Genomic DNA, 25,539 nt, shown 5'->3' on the forward strand with positions numbered 1-25,539 from the left:
AAAAAAAATTTTTTTTAAAAATCAGCTACATAAAATCAGTTTCCCCCCTCAACCAAAAAAAACAAAACGTAATAATTCCTGAAGGAATAAATAAAGTACTATTTAATCTATCTAATCTAATCTAATCTAATAAAGACATAAATTAAACTCCACACGCAGGACAAAACATTTTAAAAATGTTATTCATACCAGCATGCAAATTAATTTCTAAAAGAGGAAGATTATTTTCTAACTTTACTCAAGAACCTGAACTCATGCCGACTAATTATTTTTTAAATGATAAAGTCCACCAACTAGTACAATTGATCTTTTGCAATGCTATTAATTGCTTTCAGATGTTTTGCACGTGAAACTTTGTGTCACGTACTGTAACTATAAACTACAAACTATAAAAATGTATCAAGCTGAATTTAATAGCTAAAATTAGAGCCCTTAAAATGTGTACTTGTTAGTTTGTTTACTTTGTACTTGACACAGCTTTCAGTTGTACAATTATGCAAACAAGTACAAATATGTTGAGTTAATTAACAGTAATAATAACTTGTGTAAAAGTATTAAAAAGATAAAACAGGTGACTTACCTTTGTTGGTTAGCATGTAGCATGTTAGCATGTAACTAGCTTGGCTTTAGCTGTGAAATGTGGTCACGTGACGTCCACTTTAAAGCCTCCTTCTACTTATTAATCATATCTGTAGCTGGCTATATTGTCCATAATCATTTTTCTTCTACTTATGAATCATATATGTAGCTGGCTACATTGTCCAGAATCATTATTACATGAATTATTGTCCTGTTTATTGGCCTAATTTCTTATTTCCTGGTTAAAACCTGACGACCAATAGGAGACCAGATGCATGTCACGGGTTTCCTATGAGGCGTTTAAGTGCGCTCCGATTTTTTTCAAACCACAAAAAAAGTGAACAATCTGTGGAAACGGACAAAATGTACCAAAAAAATCAACTCATATTGGAACTAATTAGTTCATACGAGCCTAAAATATATCAAGCTGAATTTAAAAGCTAAAATTAGAGCCCTTAAAATGTTTACTGCTTAATTTACTTTGTACTTGACACAGCTTTCAGTTGTAAAATTATGCAAACAAGTACAACTATGTTGAGTTAATTAGCATCTAACAGTAATAATAACTTGTGTAAAAGTATTAAAAAGATGAAACAGGTGACTTACCTTTGTTGGTTAGCATGTAGCATGTTAGCATGTAACTAGCTTGGCTTTAGCTGTGAAATGTGGTCACGTGACATCCACTTTAAAGCCTCCTACTTATTAATCATATCTCTAGCTGGCTATATTGTCCATAATCATTATGTTTCTACTTATTAATCATATTTGTAGCTGGCTACATTGTCCATAATCATTATTACATGAATTATTGTCCTGTTTATTGGCCTAATTTCTTATTTCCTGGTTAAAGCCTGGCGACCAATAGGAGACCAGATGCATGTCACGGGTTTCCTATGAGGCGTTTAAGTGCGCTCCGATTTTTTTTGAAAAAACAGCAAGAAAAGTGAGCAATCTTTGGAAACGGACAAAATGTACAAAAAAATCAACTCATATTTGAACTATTTAATCATCTAGTACGAGCCTAAAATATATTAAGCTGATTTTAAAGGCCTACTGAAATGAAATGTTCTTATTCAAACGGGGATAGCAGGTCCATTCTATGTGTCATACTTGACCATTTCGCGATATTGCCATATTTTTGCTGAAAGGATTTAGTAGAGAACATCCACGATAAAGTTCGCAACTTTTGGTCGCTAACAAAAAAGCCTTGCCTGTACCGGAAGTAGCAGACGATGTGCGCGTGACGTCACAGGTTGTAGGGCTCCTCACATCTGAACATTGTTTACAATCATGGCCACCAGCAGCTAGAGCGATTCGGACCGAGAAAACGACGATTTCCCCATTAATTTGAGCGAGGATGAACGATTCGTGGATGAGGAAAGTGAGAGTGAAGGACTAGAAAAAAAAACAGGGCAGTGGGAGCGATTCAGATGTTATTAGACAAATTTACTAGGATAATTCTGTAAAATCCCTCATCTGCTTATTGTGTTACTAGTGTTTTAGTGAGATTATATGGTCCTACCTGAAAGTCGGAGGGGTGTGGCGACCACCAGTGTCTCTGAGGGAATTCACGTTTCTCGACGAGGCGAAGCGAAGGCAGCCGGTCGGGCCGGGCTGAGCATTTTTTTTACCTTCCTGCACAGTGGAAGATAGGGGGCTGCCTCTTTGACAGGTGCACGAGGAACGACGCAAGCTCCGCTCATGTCTACGGTAAGAACAGACTTATTACCACCACTTTTTTACCAAAACCTGCCGGTTGACATGTGGTAGTGAACCACGTTCGCTTGACTGCTCTGTTCCATAGTAAAGCTTCACCTTTGGGAATGTAAACAAGGAAACACCGGCTGTGTTTGTGTTGCTAAAGGCAGCCGCAATACACCGCTTCCCACCTACATCTTTCTTCTTTGACGTCTCCATTATTAATTGAACAAATTGCAAAAGATTCCGCAACACAGATGTCTAGAATACTGTGTAATTATGCGATTAAAGCAGACGACTTATAGCTGGGATCGGGCTGGAACAAAATGTCACCTACAATTGCAATTTAGTAAACTAAAGCGGCCGTATTGGCATGTGTTGCAATGTTAATATTTCATCATTGATATATAAACTATCAGTAGTGGCTTTCAGTAGGACTTTAAAAGCCGAAATTAGAGTGACTTAATATATGTCCACTTCTTTCTTCTTCCAGGTTAAAGCCTGGCGACCAAAATGAGACGAGATGCAAGTCACGAGGTTTCTTATAAGGCGTTTGGGTGCGCTCAGATTTTTTTACAACGGCGACAAAAGTGAGCAAATCTTGTGGAAAAAGGGCCAAAGTGCGTAAAAGATGAAGTAAAACGTGAGGTATTCGTTGAGGAAGACTAAATAAGTGTAAAACTCCTCCCTCACAGATAAGCGTCGGGCCCGTTAGCTGATTTAGAAGCATTAGGTCTTGCAAGGACTTCAAACAGCAATTTGTTCTGCAAATAGGCCTTCAATTTGCGGGGAGAGAGCGAGAGCGACACTTCCTGCAAGACCTAATTGAATTTTCCGAAGGGACATTTTCCTCCATTTGTGCCGGCCGGCCGGGTGATGAATAGCCGGCGTTGGTGTGAACACAAAGACGACGTGCATGTCCATCCATCTTCTGGTCGTCACGTGACCAGGACTGGCGGACGTCAAGGAGACGCACTTGTGCAGCACAAACAAACACCGCCAATATTCCTGGGAAAATAATTCTAAAAAGTCAAACTTCAGCCAGCAATTTTTGCTTTGTCTTTTTTTTTAAGTATTCTTACGTCAAAAAGATGCGCCTCAGCAGGTTTTTACTCTCCTCCATGTTTCCAACAACTTTCTCCTGTCTGATACCAGTATTGATTCCATGTCAGAACATGCTTTTATTTTGTAGTGTGGAATGTCAGATGAATTAAAATAAGCCAAACAGACAACAAAGTTGGTTAAAAAAACCACAAAGTTATTTATTATTAACTGGCCGGAATGGATGTATGCTGTCTGTAAAATGAAGAAGAGTGGTAATTGTGTTGGATTGGAACCACAGATGGAAAAATAAAAGCATGCGGGTGGCATTATGATTTTAATTTTAAACCAATACAATCAAGACTTTTTTGTTGTAGTTTTTTTTAGCCTTTTCGGTTTGGTGGCAGGAACCACAAGGATCTCATATATAAAAATGTCACGAATAAAATCACATTTATATTGTTTTAACGCTTAAATCTCTTCAACAACTTTAGGTCTGTTCATTTGATGTGTTTTGTTTAGGTTTTATGCCTTTTTTGTAAAAATGCAGTTTATATGTCAAAAAACACAAAATACACAATATTTTCTCCCCAAAATGGATTTCAAAATGTAATATTTGATATGAAGGAAGTGGAGCCTTAAGAAAGTCGACAATTCATACAATTTATTTTAACTCTTGTTTGGAGTAATGACTGTTAAAAAAAATAAAATTAAAAACGGTACAATTCTTGGAAATCCAATAGGGCCACATAAGTGTTTTATTAATATATATATATATATATATATATATATATATACATATATATATATATATATATATATATATATATTCACAACTCTTATTTTAGTTAAAATCCAAAACAAATAAATAAATTCAAACAGTACATTTCTTGGGAACTCAAAAAGGTCACACAAGTGTTGAATATAAATATAAAAATGTATAAATTATTTTGTACTTTCAACACTCAAGTGAGGTTTTTGTACATACATCATATATATATATATATATATATATATATATATATATATATATATATATATATATATATACACACACACACATACACACATATATACATATTTACAGTATATATGTCTTGATTGGATTATCCAGAGAATAGTGCTCGATACCGTGGTAGAGCACAATATGTAAGTGTGGGAAAAATGACAAGACTACTTCATCTCTACAGAACTGTTTCATGAGGGGTTCCCTCAATCATCAGGAGATTTTAATGGAAGCATTCACATATAGGGCACAGAGTGGGTGGGTACAGGCAGGCGTAGGGTGTGGTGATTGGCTCATGTGTTACCTAGGAGGTGTTTCCGTCTGTGGCGGCATGTTGAAATGATTTCACTGCGCTTGTTGAGGGATGACAGAGCTGGATGATATATAATAAACAGTTTCTCTTATAAAAGAGAAACTGTTTATTATATATCAGTTTCTCTTTTAAGAGAGAAACTGTTTATTATATATCAGTTTCTCTCTTAAAAGAGAAACTGTTTATTATATATCATCCAGCTCTGTCATCCCTCAACAATCGCAGTGAAATCATGAGCCAATCACCAAACCCCCACGCCTGCCAGTACCCACCCACTCTGTGCCCTATATAAACCATTGTATGTGAATGCTTTCATTAAAATCTCCTGATGATTGAGGGAACCCCTCATGAAACAGTTCTGTAGAGATGAAGTAGTCTTGTGATTTTTCCCACACCAACATATATACAGTATATATATATATATATATATATTATATATATATATATATATACACACACACACACACATATATACAGTATATATATATATATATATATATATACACACACACATATATACAGCATATATACAGGTTATATATATATATATATATACACACACGTATAATTTTTTTTCTTTATTTTTTTTCTTTCAACACTTAAATGTTTTTTTTTGTTTGGCAAAACTTTATTACAAGGCAAACAAAATATGCAATATTTTTCCACCCCAAAAATATTTCAAAGTTGAATAATTGATGTGAAGTAATTACAGCCTTATAAATGTCAATTATTCATTAACATTGATTTTGATTCATTATTATGTTTTGATCAATGACAAATTCAAAGAAAAAACACTTTCTTATGACATTCCACCACTTTGTTTTTTTTTAAGAAACACTTTTATTTTTAGTAAAGCTTTGACTTATTGCATCTTTTAACTATTTTTTTTAAACACTTGTTATCCTTTTTATGAATTGTTTTAATGTTCATGTTTTGTACAGCACTGTGACTTTATCTGGGAAAAGGGCTTCATGAATAAAATGTACTTATTCTATTTCACTTTTCTTTTTTTTAATATAGTATTTTAAAAAAGTGCAACGGGGCCCTTAAAAATTGAGTTGTGGGTCACAAAAGTGCCAGGGGGCCACACTTTGGACACCCCTGATTAAAGGCTTAGTTTGACACTGAAACAGACGACGTTCAAAAATAAGTTAAATCTTCCATATTTTTATTAATTAAATACACCGTACAGAAGCAAATGTCTTGGAAAATATCACAAATAAATTTCTCTTTCATTCAGCAATAAAGTGTGGGGCGACGCTACACGACGTGGGGGCGTGGCCAAGGGGGCGGGGACACCAAGGACATTAACATGCATACTGTACACACCTGTTCATCTTACAAATACACCCAGTTGTGCACAAAGAGCCATCTTGTTGACACCGGCGAAGGAGAAATGAATAAAAAAAACAAAAAAAAAAAGGATTTAGAATCCCGCCACAATAAAAGAAGTAGCATCACCTTGTTGTCGTGACGATAGAAAAGAGGAAGAAAGCAGTCCGCCTCCTGAAATGTCTCTGGGCAAAACAAACAACAACAAAAGAAAAGTCAGATTGTTGTGGACCTGCTTAGTGGGCTCTCGTCCTCAAGAGTCTCTTTCAGCAGACTTAAGTCAGGTCTGGTACGGACTTAAGTGCAAGTCTCCGTGTGGAGGCTCCATCAGTCTGTGTGGACATCACTTCCTGCTTCCTGTCCCGCCTCCTCCTAACACACCTGCAACAGGAAGAGAGCTTTCTGTCATCTGCTGTGTGGTTGTGAACGACATCACTTATCTAACATCACATGTCATCTGTTGTGAACGACATCATTTATCTATCATCACGTCATCTGGTGTGTGGTTGTGAACGACATCATTTATCTATCATCACATGTCATCTGTTGTGTGGTTGTGAACGACATCATTTATCTATCATGACGTCATCTGGTGTGTGGTTGTGAACGACATCACTTATCTAACATCACATGTCATCTGTTGTGAACGACATCATTTATCTATCATCACATGTCATCTGGTGTGTGGTTGTGAACGACATCATTTATCCAACACACGTCATCTGGTGTGTGGTTGTGAACGACATCATTTATCTATCACACGTCATCTGGTGTGTGGTTGTGAATGACATCATTTATCTATCATCACGTCATCTGTTGTGTGGTTGTGAACGACATCATTTATCTATCATCACATGTCATCTGTTGTGTGGTTGTGAACGACATCATTTATCCATCATCACATGTCATCTGTTGTGTGGTTGTGAACGACATCATTTATCTAACACACGTCATCTGGTGTGTGGTTGTGAACGACATTTATCTATCATCACATGTCATCTGTTGTGTGGTTGTGAACGACATCATTTATCCAACACACGTCATCTGGTGTGTGGTTGTGAACGACATCATTTATCTAACACACGTCATCTGGTGTGTGGTTGTGAACGACATTTATCTATCATCACATGTCATCTGTTGTGTGGTTGTGAACGACATCATTTATCCAACACACGTCATCTGGTGTGTGGTTGTGAACGACATCATTTATCTATCACACGTCATCTGGTGTGTGGTTGTGAATGACATCATTTATCTATCATCACATGTCATCTGTTGTGTGGTTGTGAACGACATCATTTATCTATCATCACATGTCATCTGTTGTGTGGTTGTGAACGACATCATTTATCCATCATCACATGTCATCTGTTGTGTGGTTGTGAACGACATCATTTATCTAACACACGTCATCTGGTGTGTGGTTGTGAACGACATTTATCTATCATCACATGTCATCTGTTGTGTGGTTGTGAACGACATCATTTATCTATCATCACATGTCATCTGTTGTGTGGTTGTGAACGACATCATTTATCTAACACACGTCATCTGGTGTGTGGTTGTGAACGACATTTATCTATCATCACATGTCATCTGTTGTGTGGTTGTGAACGACATCATTTATCTATCATCACGTCATCTGGTGTGTGGTTGTGAACGACATCATTTATCTATCATCACGTCATCTGTTGTGTGGTTGTGAACGACATCATTTATCTATCATCACATGTCATCTGTTGTGTGGTTGTGAACGACATCATTTATCCATCATCACATGTCATCTGTTGTGTGGTTGTGAACGACATCATTTATCTAACATCACATGTCATCTGTTGTGAACGACATCATTTATCTATCATCACGTCATCTGGTGTGTGGTTGTGAACAACATCATTTATCTATCATCACATGTCATCTGTTGTGTGGTTGTGAACAACATCATTTATCAATCATCACATGTCATCGGTTGTGTCATTATGAACGACATTATTTATCTAACATCACATTTCATCTGTTGCGTAGTTGTGAACAACATCATTTATCAAACATCACATGTCATCTGTTGTATGGTTGTGAACGACATCATTTATCTAACATCAATGTACAAACAATCATACACACACACAACACGTCATCTGTTGTTGTTGTGAACGACATCACTTATTTAACATCACATGTCATCTGTTGTGTTGTTGAGAACGACATTGTTTATCTATCATCACGTCATATGTTGTGTTGTGGTGAACGACATCATTTATCTAACATCAATGTGCAAACAATCATACACACACGTCATCTGCTGTATTGTTGTGAACGACATCACTTATTTAACATCACATGTCATCTGTTGTGTTGTTGTGAACGACATTTATCTATCATCACGTCATCTGGTGTGTGGTTGTGAACGACATTGTTTATCTATCATCACGTCATATGTTGAGTTGTGGTGAACGACATCATTTATCTAACATCAATGTGCAAACAATCATACACACATGTCATCAGTTGTGTTGTTGTGTACGACATCATGGATGTACATACATCAGACAGTAAGTTGCACATATACACCAGCACAAAATATTCTGTAAATGTTTGACATTTCTTTTTTTCTGTCTGTAACACGGCAGTAAAACGGCTGATCCAACAAAACAGAAGTCATTTTTGCCAAACTTGTTGGTTTGAATATTACAGCTTGACTTATTAACCGTGTATGTTTCTTATGTTATTAACATGTAATTAACATATTTTATAACAGTCATTTGTTTGTCCTATGTTCTAACTATAAATACTGACTGGTATACACACAAAATACACACTGACTGGTATACACACATACAACACACACTGACTGGTATACACGCACACACACACACACACACACACACACACACACACACACACACACACACACACACACACACACACACACAAACACACACACACAGACTGGTATACACACACAGCACACATTGACTGGTATACACACAGTACACACTGACTAGTATACAGACATCATACATACTGACTGGTATACACACACTGACTGGTATACACACACACCACACACTGACTGGTATACACACACACCACACACTGACTGGTATACACATACAACACACACACTGACTGGTATACATGCACAGTACACACTGACTGGTATACACACACAGTACACACTGACTAGTATACAGACATCATACCTACTGACTGGTACACACACACTGACTGGTATACACACACACACACACCACACACTGACTGGTATACACACACACAATACACACTGACCGGTATACACATACAACACACACACACTGACCGGTATACACACACAGTACACACTGACTAGTATACATACATCATACATACTGACTGGTATACACACACACAATACACACTGACCGATATACACATACAACACACACACACTGACCGGTATACACATACAACACACACACTGACTCGTATACACACATAATACACACTGACTGGTATACACACACAATACATACTGACTGGTATACACACATAATACACACTGACTGGTATACACACATAATACATACTGACTGGTATACACACATAATACATACTGACCGGTATACACACACATAATACACACTGACTGGTATACACACATAATACATACTGGCTGGTATACACACACATAATACACACTGACTGGTATACACACTGACTTGTATACACACATAATACATACTGACTGGTATACACACACATAATACACACTGACTGGTATACACACATAATACATACTGACTGGTATACACACACATAATACACACCGACTGTTATACACACACATAATACATACTGACTGGTATACACACACATAATACACACTGACTGGTATACACACTGACTGGTATACACACACAATACACACTGACTTGTATACACACATAATACATACTGACTGGTATACACACACATAATACACACTGACTGGTATACACACATATCATACATACTGACTGGTATACACACACTGACTGGTATACACACACACAATACACACTGACCAATATACACATACAACACACACACACTGACCGGTATACACATACAACACACACACTGACTGGTATACATGCACAGTACACATTGACTGGTATACACACATAATACACACTGACTGGTATACACACATAATACACACTGACTGGTATACATGCACAGTACACATTGACTGGTATACACACACAATACATACTGACTGGTATACACACATAATACACACTGACTGGTATACACACTGACTGGTATACACACACACAATACACATTGACTTGTATACACACATAATACATACTGACTTGTATACACGCACAGTACACACTGACTGGTATACACACACATAATACACACTGACTGGTATACACACATATCATACATACTGACCGGTATACACACACTGACTGGTATTCACACACACAATACACACCGACCGATATACACATACAACACACACACACTGACCGGTATACACATACAACACACACACTGACTGGTATACACATACAACACACACACTGACTGGTATACATGCACAGTACACATTGACTGGTATACACACATAATACACACTGACTGGTATACACACTGACTGGTATACACACACACAATACACACTGACTTGTATACACACATAATACACACTGATTGGTATACACACTGACTGGTATACACACACACAATACACATTGACTGGTATACACACATAATACACACTGACTGGTATACACACTGACTGGTATACACACACACAATACACATTGACTGGTATACACACATAATACACACTGACTGGTATACACACTGACTGGTATACACACACACAATACACACTGACTTGTATACACGCACAGTACACACTGATTGGTATACACACACATAATACACACTGACTGGTATACACACACATAATACACACTGACTGGTATACACACTGACCGGTATATACACACACACACACACAATACACACTGACTGGTATACACACATAGTACACACTGACTGGTATACACACACACACAATACACACACATAATACACACTGACTGGTATACAAACACAATACACACTGACTGGTATACACACACACACATAATACACACTGACTGGATTTTGTCTATGTGTGTTGGCCCTGTGATGAGGTGGTGACTTGTCCACCTTCGAATGGAGCTGGGATAGGCTCCAGCACTCCCCACCACCCGGAAAGGGACAAGCGGTAGTAAATGGATGGATGTATGGAACAATAAGATAAATAATGTTAGTAAACATTGTCCTTATGGCAGCAGTGTAGTAGAGAGACTATTTTAAGGGGCCCCCTCCTACATTTTCCAGCGCCAACATGGCCGCTGGGCGTGGCAGATATGCAACCAGGTGTGCATCCCGTCACGTTCAACCTCCGCGCCAACGCAGCTTTTCTTCCTCTGCGGTCGGGGGCCAGACGGAAGTGCCCGCTAATAGTCGTCTGTGGCATGTAACCCAGAGTGGGGATGGGGGGGGCGTGGCCTGATCCCACCTCCACGCCGCTACAGGAGCCTAACACAGGTGGAGGTGTGCTGACCTCACCTGGACTGGCCTCTAGACCCTGTGCCCTTAACAAGTCAGCTCCTAGGGCCTGCAAATTGAAAGCGGGCTTGATTTGAAAAGTCTGAGTGGTGGCGAGCAGCCGCACTCATTTTTTATTGATGTGTGTACATCACTTCTAGTGGGACCTGCTGCATTATTCATGCTAAAGTGCAACCTGTGTATTTTTAATTACAGCACACACACGCGTTAAATAAACAGCCGCCTCGCCGTTATTTGCTGCAGACGCGACGCCGCCGCCTTTCTTCTCACGCTGCGACCCCTGGGGGGAGGCCTCGCCGCTAATTAACACGTAGCAGCGTGCTAACAGACGCCGCCCGCAAATACCATCATTGCTGAAATAATAATCACAATTTGGATCACCCTATTTCGCCCACTATGAGCCGCTACTTCTTTTCCCAACGCTTTGAACCTTGCGGCCATAATGTTTTGTTATTAGCCAGGGATGGTGCAATGACACATTGCTGCCCATAGGTGGGGGGCAGCAACCCACCTTGGTGGCTCTATGGAGCGTTTTCAAAAATGTATGGGTGGCAGAGGGGTTAGTACGTCTGCCTCACAATACGAAGTTCCTGCAGTCCTGGGTTCAAATCCAGGCTCGGGATCTTTCTGTGTGGAGTTTGCATGTTCTCCCCGTGAATGCGTGGGTTCCCTCCGGGTACTCCGGCTTCCTCCCACTTCCAAAGACATGCACCTGGGGATAGGCCCCTCCCACCTCCAAAGACATGCACCTGGGGATAGGCCCCTCCCACCTCCAAAGACATGCACCTGGGGATAGGCCCCTCCCACCTCCAAAGACATGCACCTGGGGATAGGCCCCTCCCACCTCCAAAGACATGCACCTGGTGATAGGCCCCTCCCACCTCCAAAGACATGCACCTGGTGATAGGCCCCTCCCACCTCCAAAGACATGCACCTGGGGATAGGCCCCTCCCACCTCCAAAGACATGCACCTGGGGATAGGCCCCTCCCACCTCCAAAGACATGCACCTGGGGATAGGCCCCTCCCACCTCCAAAGACATGCACCTGGGGATAGGCCCCTCCCACCTCCAAAGACCTGCACCTGGGGATAGGTTGATTGGCAACACTAAATGGTCCCTAGTGTGTGAATGTTGTCTGTCTATCTGTGTTGGCCCTGCCATGAGGTGGCGACTTGTCCAGGGTGTACCCTGCCTTCCGCCCGATTGTAGCTGAGATAGGCGCCAGCGCCCCCCGCGACCCCGACAGGGAATAAGCGGTAGAAAATGGATGGATGGATGGATGAAAATGGAAAAAAAATATATGTTTTTTTGTTGTAATATGGTTTCTGTAGGACAGGGGTGTCCAAAGTGCGGCACGGGGGCCATTTGCGGCCCGCCACTAATTGCTTACACATTCCGGAAATGCTATTGCAAAAATAAAAAAATAACATTAAAAAAATTGAAATGAGGTGAAATCTAACGAGAAAAAGTTGCAATGTTGACACAAAGCTGCCATGCAGGCTGTTTTTTTTTTCCTTTTGTCTTTATTTTACTATGTAAAAACCATCTTTGCCAGGAATTGATTAACGTGGACCCCGACTTAAACAAGTTGAAAAACTTATTGGGGTGTTACCATTTAGCGGTCAATTGTACGGAATATGTACTGTACTGTGCAATCTAATAATAAAGTAAAGTGAATTATATTTTATATAGCGCTTTTTCTCTAGTGACTCAAAGCGCTTTACATAGTGAAACCCAATATCTAAGTTACATTCAAACCAGTGTGGGTGGCACTGGGAGCAGGTGGGTAAAGTGTTTTGCCCAAGGACACAACGGCAGTGACTAGGATGGCGGAAGCGGGAATCGAACCTGCAACCCTCAAGTTGCTGGCACGGCCACTCTACCAACCGAGCTAAACCGCCCCACCCTATAGCCCGCAGACTTCTTTAGGGCTCTGGGGATCACTAATAAACTGGATGTTTGCTATTAAAACAATTGAAAAGTTTCAATCAATCAATTATTAATTTTTTAGCCATTGCTCGACAAAAAAAAAAATAGACAAAAAAATCCATGTTATAAAGAATTATTTTCAAAGCTCCAATTAGTTTAAATATTTCAGTTTAAAATGTTTTATGTGGTAAATATTGCATATATTGTTTAGTTGCCATATAAAAAGTTTTCTTTGAAAAAAAAAAGAGCAAAATAATAGTTTGAACGTAAACTTGACGGATATATCTGAAGTTGATCTTGTAACTTAAGTGTTTAAAGTTAAAAAAAAACAACCCTAATAAAAATGTTTCACTTTCTGAGTGGGGCACCTTTTCAATTCCAAATAGTTAGTGGTATTTTATTTATCTTTTCACTGTGATTACTGAAAAATATAAAATAATTAAAATCAATGGTGTCCTGCATTATTGATCTTTTAGGGCTCTAATCAATAAATACTGCATATTTCAGTTTTTGACAGAAATGCCATAAAACCTTTTTTTTCTTTCTTTTTTTTAAGTGGATATTGAGATTTACTTAAAGCGTTAAATAAAAAATAATAATACATATTTGACTTATTTTTAAAATGTTATTAACTGAGACCCTTTATGGTCCCTGGGACCCCTAAAGGTAAAATACATTTTAAAAATCCATATATTTTGTTATGGTTTAAAAATGAAAAATATCAAAATGGCCCCCGCATGCTTTAATTTTTCCATGTGTGGCCCTCAGTGGAAAAAGTTTGGACCCCCCAGCTGTAGGAGGACAAACACGACACAAACAGTCCTAAATGTTAGAAAGCCCTTTGTTTATGCTTCACTGACTGGCTAGTGCCGTTTTGTCCTACTCATTTCAGCGGGCCATGAACTCACCATTGTGTGGACTGTGACTCAACAGTTTGTTTACACGCACACACTTTTCCGATGCTTGGTCTCTTTTTGTCCACCAAACATTTTATGCTGAGTGAATGCACAACGGTGCGCTTTGTTGATGTTATTGACTTGTTGGTGTGCTAATCAGGCATATTTGGCCAGTGCATGACTGCAAGCTAATCAATGCTAACATGCTATTTAGGCTAGCTGTATGCACATATTACATTGTTACGCCTCCTTTTTAGTTATATTTGAACTCTTTTAACTTCTTTTATTAATGTGTATTTACTTTATTTTTCCATGTTTCATGACACATTATCTGTATGTAAAATTGGCTGCATTTCTGATTGTTGTTTGTGTGCCATGTTGTTCCAGACCACAGCAAACGTTACCCAGCTTGTAAAGATTGTAGTAAATCCATTAGAGGAAGACAGGCTGACCTTTCCTTTAACTTGGACACACATCTACACCTCTGGCCATTCTAAGACAGTCATTTACAGGAGTTATCTCAACCTTTGGAGAAGTTTTATTAATGTTTTACAATGTTGTAAAAATGTGTAGAATAAATATTACATTTCAAAATTTCTGTCAACAAAGATTTTAAACTCAATGTCATTTTGATAGTAGGCTAATATAGACACTTACATCATGTGTTGCCTTCATTATAACACTTATATAAGACTTTTAAAGTCATTTTGATAGTAGGCTAATATAGACACTTACAACATGTGTTGCCTTCATTATAACACTTATATAAGACTTTTAAAGCCATTTTGATAGTAGGCTAATATAGACACTTACGTCATGTGTTGCCTTCATTATAACACTTATATAAGACTTTTATTTACTTTTGTGTATTTGTGGTCCAACATAGCTCTTTTAACATTTCGGGTCGCCGCCCCCTGCCATTCGTCATCCTTGTCAGAGTACATAAGACTCCTGGCCACACAAAGGCTCATTTTGCAACCCTCGTACCTGGTTAGACTTTTAAAGAAAAGTGATAAACACATACAAAAAGAGTAGAAATACATTAAAAAATAATTAACCCCATTTATGCGTGCTACACCCACTTCCAGTGCTCACACTTATTCATTTCCTACAATTTTACAACTCATAAACACTCCCAATCATGTCCAAATCTCACCAAACTTGCCTCATTTGTTTTGTTTCGTATTCAACAAATGGTATGACATCATGTTACACTGAAAAGGTGTTATTGTTTGGTGACTTCCTGTCACTAAACCTGCAGAAAATAGTTCTTCTCAGGTTTCTTTGTTTACATTTTCACACTTTGCACTATTTTCTTACACTTTTTGAAGCATTTCTTACATATTCCTTATTTTTAAGAGATTCTTGTTAGGTGTTTAACATGATTTTACTATTTTGTTGACATTGTTTTCATGTTTGTGTTGACATTTCCTTTCTGCCTTGATAGTTGAGGGATTATAATCACAGGAAGTTACATTTACAATAAAATACTTTTTCCTTGCTCCTGATTTTCCATAGATCAAAAAATACCAATAATTATCAATATTGACCGATTACTGCAATTACTGCATGACAAAAATTCCTTTCCATAGTGAAATAAGAACAGGGCAAATTAATGTTACACAGCTGTTATTTCCTAGCACTAAACCTGCACAAAATAGTTCTTCTCAGGTTTCTATGTTTACATTTTGCACTATTTTCTTACACTTTATCAAGCATTTCTTACATATTCCTTATTTTCAAGATCTTGTTAGGTGTTCAATGTGATTTTAATATTTTGTTGACATTATTTTCCATGCTTCTGTTGACATTTCCTTTCTGCCTTGATCGCTGAGTGATTATAATAAGAATACATTTCAAATAAAAAATACATTTTAAATAATTCTTCCCTGCTCCTTAAGTCATAAAAAATATGAATAATTATTGATATTGATTGATATGATAGAATTGTGGAATGCTCTCCCTGACCACCTGATGGCACCACAGACTGTTTTTTTGTAAAAAGGCTTAAAAACCCTTCTTTTGAAAAAAAAAGTCCTTTTTTAGATATATGCGTGCTAGTTGTAGTTTTTATTTTTATCTTTATATCTATTTTTTTAATACACTGTAGCACGTTGAGGTTGTTTGCTCAATGGAAAGTGCTTTTTACAAATAAAATCTATAATAATAATAATAATAATTATCATAATTAATATTATTATTACTAATTACTATTATTAGTTGTCCGCCGGCCCCATATGTTCATCTACAAATATATTGGGGAGTATATTTGGACCGCCACAAAACAATTCAGCGCTTAGTGTTTAGACGTTGTAACCCAGCTCCTTAACACCGCCTGCAGAGAACAGGAAGTCCTTCTTGTTTCAGCCATTAATTGGGAGTGTGGATCCCACCATGCGGGGCACTTCCACAAGTCTTGACCAGCAATATCTGCGGCTTAAAAGGTAAAAAAAAAATTCTCCTGAAGCGTAGTGGGTGCCCTTTATATCTGGAAAGTAGGGTTAATGAACCTCCTTACAGTTTACAACCAAAATTGACACATTAGGAGGTGTTGCAATCGCCATGTAAAATCACTAATGCTAATCAGTAGCATTCCAACAGCAAAATCCATGCATATTAGCATTAAGCTAATGCATTGTTGAAAAAAAAAAAAAACATTACCGAAAGGGAGTTTGGCTAAGTTTACTCTCAGTGCTGCTGGAGTGATCGCCAAGTGCCAAAATGCGAAAAGCGAGGCATCAATCGTGGCACTGTTGGGGTTTTACGTGAACCGGTGCCTGGTAGGACCAGGGGGGACTTGGTGGTTGCCAAAACGGTACCCGATTCATCACAGAGATGGAGATTTGGTGGCAACATCACAAGCAGACATGTCCCGCCGGGTGGACTTCATCCCTCCATTCACGGCGGGGGTTGTTGACACGGAACAGGGGGGACATTTTGTGGCGTCTCACCTTCTGGTCGGGCAGTAGCGGGTTGGTCTGCAGGGAAGTCAAATGGCCGTTGATGAGCGCCGCGGGTCGGTCGTGCTCGCAGAACAGGCTGCCGTTGATGTAGTGGAACCGGTCCCCCGGCACCAGCCGGTTCCGGCACGTGGAACACGTGAAACACTGGAACGGGGAGTGAGAATTAGGAACACACCTGGAAGCCAACTCTGTGCTAGCTTGACTAACGAGCGCTCATTAACCCCGTTAGCGGCTCAGGAGGGTTTTGCCTGAACGGGTCACCTTCACGCCGGACTTTTTACATCAACCCGACATCATTGAGGAGTTTACTCCAAATAATCCATCTAAGGTTGACACATTTTGTGTATGTATGTTTTATAAGTACCAGTTTTACTGCAAAGGTATCAAACTAGCAACTTTTTTTTTTATTTTTTTGCGATCAGACCTACACACTCCAATCTGCAGTTTTGGTAGTTTTCACCTTCAAAACTAGCACAATATAGAGATTATTTTTGTTGAACTAAAAATGCAATTTGGGTAGAAATTTTGGGTAGTGAAGTGAATTATATTTATATAGCGCTTTTCTCTAGTGACTCAAAGCGCTTTACATAGTGAAACCCAATATCTAAGTTACATTTAAAGCAGTGTGGGTGGCACTGGGAGCAGGTGGGTAAAGTGTCTTGCCCAAGGACACAACGGCAGTGACTAGGATGGCGGAAGCGGGAATCGAACCTGCAACCCTCAAGTTGCTGGCACGGCCACTCTACCAACCGAGCTATGCCGCCCCAAATTGCTGAAAAGCCAAAGCCAACACTGAAATTGGGACAGTTAGCACGCTAGCCAAAGAGCGTCAAGTAACAAAAAATATGAGCACAATTGGCTAAAAAAAAAGCTAAGGTGCTAACAGTACTGTGCTAACAAAAACATGAAACTGCTGTGTATATTTGCAAAATTAGCTATAAAGGCTAGCATGCTAAAACACTAACTGTAGCATGCATCATGTACAAAAACATTTTACTCCACAAAGTATGCCTAAAAAATGTGTTGAAAATGCTAGCATTGTAGTGTTAGCATACATCAAGTACCAAAATATGACTCTGGTGTACAACTATGAATTAAGCTAAAAAAATAACTAGCCTACTAAACGTAGCATGCTAACAGGTACCATTTTGTCGAGTAAAAAATTAAATGAAACTGCGGTGTATACCTGAAAAATTAGCTATAAAGGCTAGCATGCTAAAACACTAACTGTAGCATGCATCGTGTACAAAAACATTTTACTCCACAAAGTATGCCTAAAAAATGTGTTGAAAATGCTAGCATACATCAAGTACCAAAATATGACTCTGGCGTACAACTATAAATTAAGCTAAAAAAATAACTAGCCTACTAAACGTAGCATGCTAACAGGTACCATTTTGTCGAGTAAAAACTTATATGAAACTGCAGTGTATACCTGAAAAATTAGCTATAAAGGCTAGCATGTTAAACACTAACTGTAGCATGCATCATGTACAAAAACATTTTACTCCACAAAGTATGCCTAAAAAATGTGTTGAAAATGCTAGCATTGTAGTGTTAGCATACATCAAGTACCAAAATATGACTCTGGTGTACAACTATGAATTAAGCTAAAAAAATAACTAGCCTACTAAACGTAGCATGCTAACAGGTACCATTTTGTCGAGTAAAAAATTATATGAAACTGCGGTGTATACCTGAAAAATTAGCTATAAAGGCTAGCATGCTAAAACACTAACTGTAGCATGCATCATGTACAAAAACATTTTACTCCACAAAGTATGCCTAAAAAATGTGTTGAAAATGCTAGCATTGTAGTGTTAGCATACATCAAGTACCAAAATATGACTCTGGCGTACAACTATAAATTAAGCTAAAAAAATAACTAGCCTACTAAACGTAGCATGCTAACAGGTACCATTTTGTCGAGTAAAAAATTATATGAAACTGCAGTGTATACCTGAAAAATTAGCTATAAAGGCTAGCATGCTAAAACACTAACTGTAGCATGCATCATGTACAAAAACATTTTACTCCACAATGTATGCCTAAAAAATGTGTTGAAAATGCTAGCATTGTAGTGTTAGCATACATCAAGTACCAAAATATGACTCTGGCGTACAACTATAAATTAAGCTAAAAAATAACTTGCCTACTAAAAGTAGCATGCTAACAGGTACCATTTTGTCGAGTAAAAACTTATATGAAACTGCAGTGTATACCTGAAAAATTAGCTATAAAGGCTAGCATGCTAAAACACTAACTGTAGCATGCATCATGTACAAAAACATTTTACTCCACAAAGTATGCCTAAAAAATGTGTTGAAAATGCTAGCATTGTAGTGTTAGCATACATCAAGTACCAAAATATGACTCTGGCGTACAACTATAAATTAAGCTAAAAAAATAACTAGCCTACTAAACGTAGCATGCTAACAGGTACCATTTTGTCGAGTAAAAAATTATATGAAACTGCGGTGTATACCTGAAAAATTAGTTAAATAGGCTAGCATGCTAAAATACTAACTGAAGCATGAGTCAGGTACCAACATTTTTTACTCTATATTGCATGCCTGAAAATGTGTTAAAATGCTAGCATTGTAGTGTTAGCATACAACAAGTACCAAAATTATCCTCTGGTGTAAATTTTGTTTAAAAAAGCTAACCTACTAACAGTGACATGCTATCAGGTACTATTTGTCAAATACCAAAATATATGACACTGAGGTGTATACCTGTAAAATTAGCCAAAACCCTCAAAAAACTAGCACGCTAAAGTTAGCATATATCAAATACCAAAATATGACGCTGGTGTATATTTACACAATTTGCTTTAAAAAAAACTAGCCTATTAATGTTAAATTATGCCTACCAGTTACCAAGTTAACGCTGGTGTATACCTACAATATTAGCTAAAAAAAAAAACTAGCATGCTAATGTTAGCATACATCAAAATATGACCCTGGTGTATACTTAAGACAATTCGCTTTAAAAGAAACTATCCTATTAATGTTAACATGGTAACTGGTAGGCAAAATTTAATGCTGGTGTATACCTGCAAAATTAGCTAAAAGAAACTAGCATGCTAATATTAGCATGCATCAAAATGTGACCCTGGTGTATACTTACACAATTCATTAAACAAAGTAGCCTATTAAAGTTAACATGGCATCTGGTAGACAATATTTAACGCTGGTGTATACCTGCAAAATTAGCTAAGAAAAACTAGCATGCTAATGTTAGCATGCATCAAAATATGACCCTGGTGTATACTTAAACAATTCACTTAAAAAAAACTAACCTATTAATGTTAACTGGTAGGCAAAATTTAACGCTGGTGTATACCTGCAAAATTAGCTAAAAAAAAAAACCTAGTATGCTAATGTTAGCATACATCAAAATATGACAAATAGTGTATACTTACACAACTCATTAAAAAAACTAGCCTATTAATGTTAAAATGTCAAAGGGTAGGCATAATTTAACGCTGTTGTATACCTGCAATATTAGCTAAAAAAAACTAGCATGTTAATCTTAGCATACATCAAAATATGACGCCGTTGTATATTTACACAATTTCCTTTAAAAAAATCTAGCCTATTAATGTTAACAGGAAGCCAAAATTTAACACTTAGGTGTATACCTGCAAAATTAGCTAAGAAAAACTAGCATGCTAATGTTAGCATGCATCAAAATATGACCCTGGTGTATACTTACACAAGTCACTTAAAAAAAAACTAACCTATTAATGTTAACTGGTAGGCAAAATTTAACGCTGGTGTATACCTGCAAAATTAGCTAAAAAAAAAACCTAGCATGCTAATGTTAGCATACATCAAAATATGACAAATGGTGTATACTTAAACAACTCATTAAAAAAACTAGCTTATTAATGTTAAAATGTCAAAGGGTAGGCATAATTTAACGCTGTTGTATACCTGCAATATTAGCTAAAAAAAACTAGCATGTTAATCTTAGCATACATCAAAATATGACGCCGTTGTATATTTACACAATTTCCTTTAAAAAAATCTAGCCTATTAATGTTAACAGGAAGCCAAAATTTAACGCTGAGGTGTATACCTGCAAAATTAGCTAAGAAAAACTAGCATGCTAATGTTAGCATGCATCAAAATATGACCCTGGTGTATACTTACACAATTCACTTAAAAAAAAAATAACCTATTAATGTTAACTGGTAGGCAAAATTTAACGCTGGTGTATACCTGCAAAATTAGCTAAAAAAACAAACCTAGCATGCTAATGTTAGCATACATCAAAATATGACAAATGGTGTATACTTAAACAACTCATTAAAAAAACTAGCCTATTAATGTTAACATGTCAAAGGGTAGGCATAATTTAACGTTGTTGTATACCTGCAATATTAGCTAAAAAAAACTAGCATGTTAATCTTAGCATACATCAAAATATGACGCCGTTGTATATTTACACAATTTCCTTTAAAAAAATCTAGCCTATTAATGTTAACAGGAAGCCAAAATTTAACGCTGAGGTGTATACCTGCAAAATTAGCTAAGAAAAACTAGCATGCTAATGTTAGCATGCGTCAAAATATGACCCTGGTGTATACTTACGCAATTCACTTAAAAAAAACTAACCTATTAATGTTAACTGGTAGGCAAAATTTAACGCTGGTGTATACCTGCAAAATTAGCTAAAAAAAAAACCTAGCATGCTAATGTTAGCATACATCAAAATATGACCCTGGTGTATACTTACACAATTCACTTAAAAAAAACTAACCTATTAATGTTAACTGGTAGGCAATATTTAACGCTGGTGTATACCTGCAAAATTAGCTAAAAAAAAAACCTAGCATGCTAATGTTAGCATACATCAAAATATGACAAATGGTGTATACTTACACAACTCATTAAAAAAACTAGCCTATTAATGTTAAAATGTCAAAGGGTAGGCATAATTTAACGCTGTTGTATACCTGCAATATTAGCTAAAAAAAACTAGCATGTTAATCTTAGTATACATCAAAATATGACGCCGTTGTATATTTAAACAATTTTCTTTAAAAAATCTAGTCTATTAATGTTAACAGGAAGCCAAAATTTAACACTGAGGTGTATACCTGCAAAATTAGCTAAGAAAAACTAGCATGCTAATGTTAGCATGCATCAAAATATGACCCTGGTGTATACTTACACAATTCACTTAAAAAAAACTAACCTATTAATGTTAACTGGTAGGCAAAATTTAACGCTGGTGTATACCTGCAAAATTAGCTAAAAAAAACCTAGCATGCTAATATTAGCATACATCAAAATATGACAAATGGTGTATACTTAAACAACTCATTAAAAAAACTAGCTTATTAATGTTAAAATGTCAAAGGGTAGGCATAATTTAACGCTGTTGTATACCTGCAATATTAGCTAAAAAAAAACTAGCGTGTTAATCTTAGCATACATCAAAATATGACGCCGTTGTATATTTACACAATTTCCTTTAAAAAAAATCTAGCCTATTAATGTTAACAGGAAGCCAAAATTTAACGCTGAGGTGTATACCTGCAAAATTAGCCCCAAAAAAGCTATCATGCTAATATTAAAATGCTAACAAAAATGAGCTAGGTAAATGGCCCCCTGCTCTTGATTGCCTTCATCAAAAAAGTGGTGAATACTTTAGTAAGCTTTTGATGACTCTAAAATGAACAAAATTGTTAGTTTAAATTGCGTTTTGCTTTGTAGCTGTATGTAAAAATGGCGCCACTGAAGCGGCAGCAGCTCTGTGGTCATTCATCCTCCTTTGTGATCTTATAAAATGTCCCCATTTAGGTTTGAATCAAGTACTGCAGGCCCCTCCCCCATCCATAAGTACTCCACGTATTTGTTTCCACTTGTAGCGTTTGATACCGATACTGGCCTATATTAAAATGCTAACAAAAATGAGCTAGGAAAAAATGGCCCCCTGCTCTTGATAGCCTTCATCAAAAAAGCGATGATTATTTTAGTAAGCTGTTGGTGACTCTAAAATGAACAAAATTGTTCGTTTAAAATGCGTTTTACTTTGTAGCTGTATGTAAAAATGGCGCCGCTGAAGCGGCAGCAGCTCTGTGGTCGTTCATCCTCCTTTGTGATCTTATAAAATGTCCCCATTTAGGTTTGAATCAAGTACTGTAGGCCCCTCCCCCATCTATAGGTACTCCACGTATTTGTTTCCACTTGTAGCGTTTGATACCGATACTGGCCTATATTAAAATGCTAACAAAAATGAGCTAGGAAAAAATGGCCCCCTGCTCTTGATAGCCTTCATCAAAAAAGTAGTGATTATTTTAGTAAGCTTTTGGTGACTCTAAAAATGAACAAAATTGTTCGTTTAAATTGCGTTTTACTTTGTAGCTGTATGTAAAAATGCCTATCGCGCCACTGAGGCGGCAGCAGCTCTGTGGTCATTCATCCTCCTTTGTGATCTTATAAAATGTCCCCATTTAGGTTTGAATCAAGTACTGCAGGCCCCTCCCCCATCTATAAGTACTCCACGTATTTGTTTCCACTTGTAGCGTTTGATACCGATACTGGCCTATATTAAAATGCTAACAAAAATGAGCTAGGAAAAAATGGCCCCCTGCTCTTGATAGCCTTCATCAAAAAAGTGGTGATTATTTTAGTAAGCTTTTGATGACTCTAAAAATGAACAAAATTGTTCGTTTAAATTGCGTTTTACTTTGTAGCTGTATGTAAAAATGGCGCCACTGAGGCGGCAGCAGCTCTGTAGTCGTTCATCCTCCTTTGTGATCTTATAAAATGTGCCCATTTAGCTTTGAATCAAGTACTGCAGGCCCCTCCCCCATCTATAAGTACTCCACGTATTTGTTTCCACTTGTAGCGTTTGATACCGATACTGGCCTATATTAAAATGCTAACAAAAATTAGCTAGGAAAAAATGGCCCCCTGCTCTTGATTGCCTTCGTCAAAAAAGTGGTGATTACTTTAGTAAGCTTTTGATGACTCTAAAATTAACAAAATTGTTCGTTTAAATTGCGTTTTACTTTGTAGCTGTATGTAAAAATGGCGCCACTGAGGCGGCAGCAGCTCTGCGGTCATTCATCCTCTTTTGTTATCTTATAAAATGTCCCCATTTAGGTTTGAATCAAGTACTGCAGGCTCCTCCCCCATCTATAAGTACTCCACGTATTTGTTTTCACTTGTAGCGTTTGATACCGATACTGGCCTATATTAAAATGCTAACAAAAATGAGCTAGGAAAAAATGGCCCCCTGCTCTTGATAGCCTTCATCAAAAAAGTGGTGATTATTTTAGTAAGCTTTTGGTGACTCTAAAATGAACAAAATTGTTCGTTTAAATTGCGTTTTACTTTGTAGCTGTATGTAAAAATGGCGCCACTGAGGCGGCAGCAGCTCTGTGGTCGTTCATCCTCTTTTGTTATCTTATAAAATGTCCCCATTTAGGTTTGAATCAAGTACAGTAGGCCCCTCCCCCATCTATAAGTACTCCACGTATTTGTTTGACTTGTAGCGTTTGACTCACATTTGTGTGATGAATGATGCAGATGTGAGGCTGGCATAGACTGTTATCTCTGCCAGTGTGTCCTGCATGTGTGCCTACCTTGAGATGGTAGACGTTGCCCTGCGCCCGCATCACCAGCTCGCTGGCAGGGATGGACTGACCGCACGCGCTGCACGCGCCGCTGTTCCCAAATAATCTAGAAAAGAGAAAAGGAGGCGTTGCGTGACTCACGGTGCCTCCATGTTGGTGCAGGTGTGGCACTACATGGTCGCCCCTGGCTCATAAACACATGATAATGGGACTGCCTGTGAACGCAGCTCGCCGTTACGACTTTGCATCTGCCTTGTCTGCCAGAGAATAAGAGACGTAGCATTGTTGCTAGAATATATTCACACCCCTCTGACTTTTTTCTGATGTCATTGTTCACTTTTGGAGACTAACATGAAAGTCAATCAATCAATCAATGTTTATTTATATAGCCCCAAATCACAAATGTCTCAAAGGACTGCACAAATCATTACGACTACAACATCCTCGGAAGAACCCACAAAAGGGCAAGGAAAACTCACACCCAGTGGGCAGGGAGAATTCACATCCAGTGGGACGCCAGTGACAATGCTGACTATGAGAAACCTTGGAGAGGACCTCAGATGTGGGCAACCCCCCCTCTAGGGGAC

General features: G+C 37.8%; 1 protein-coding gene across 2 annotated transcripts in view; it reads right to left on the reverse strand.

The window, feature by feature from the left end:
* Positions 1-5,784: 5,784 nt before the first annotated feature.
* LOC133543880 (LIM domain transcription factor LMO4) overlaps positions 5,785-25,539 on the reverse strand; it is a 91,950-nt gene continuing 72,195 nt past the window's right edge. For both annotated transcript variants that reach the window (XM_061888760.1, XM_061888761.1), the window contains exons 3-5: positions 24,962-25,058; positions 17,347-17,502; positions 5,785-6,350 (exon numbers count right to left, since the gene is read on the reverse strand). In XM_061888760.1, coding sequence (XP_061744744.1) covers positions 6,342-6,350; positions 17,347-17,502; positions 24,962-25,058 — 262 coding nt within the window. In that variant the 3' untranslated portion in view covers positions 5,785-6,341. The remainder of the gene's footprint in view (positions 6,351-17,346; positions 17,503-24,961; positions 25,059-25,539) is intronic.

The sequence above is a fragment of the Nerophis ophidion genome, linkage group LG26 (genome assembly GCF_033978795.1).
Source record: "Nerophis ophidion isolate RoL-2023_Sa linkage group LG26, RoL_Noph_v1.0, whole genome shotgun sequence".
Taxonomy (NCBI): Eukaryota; Metazoa; Chordata; class Actinopteri; order Syngnathiformes; family Syngnathidae; genus Nerophis; species Nerophis ophidion.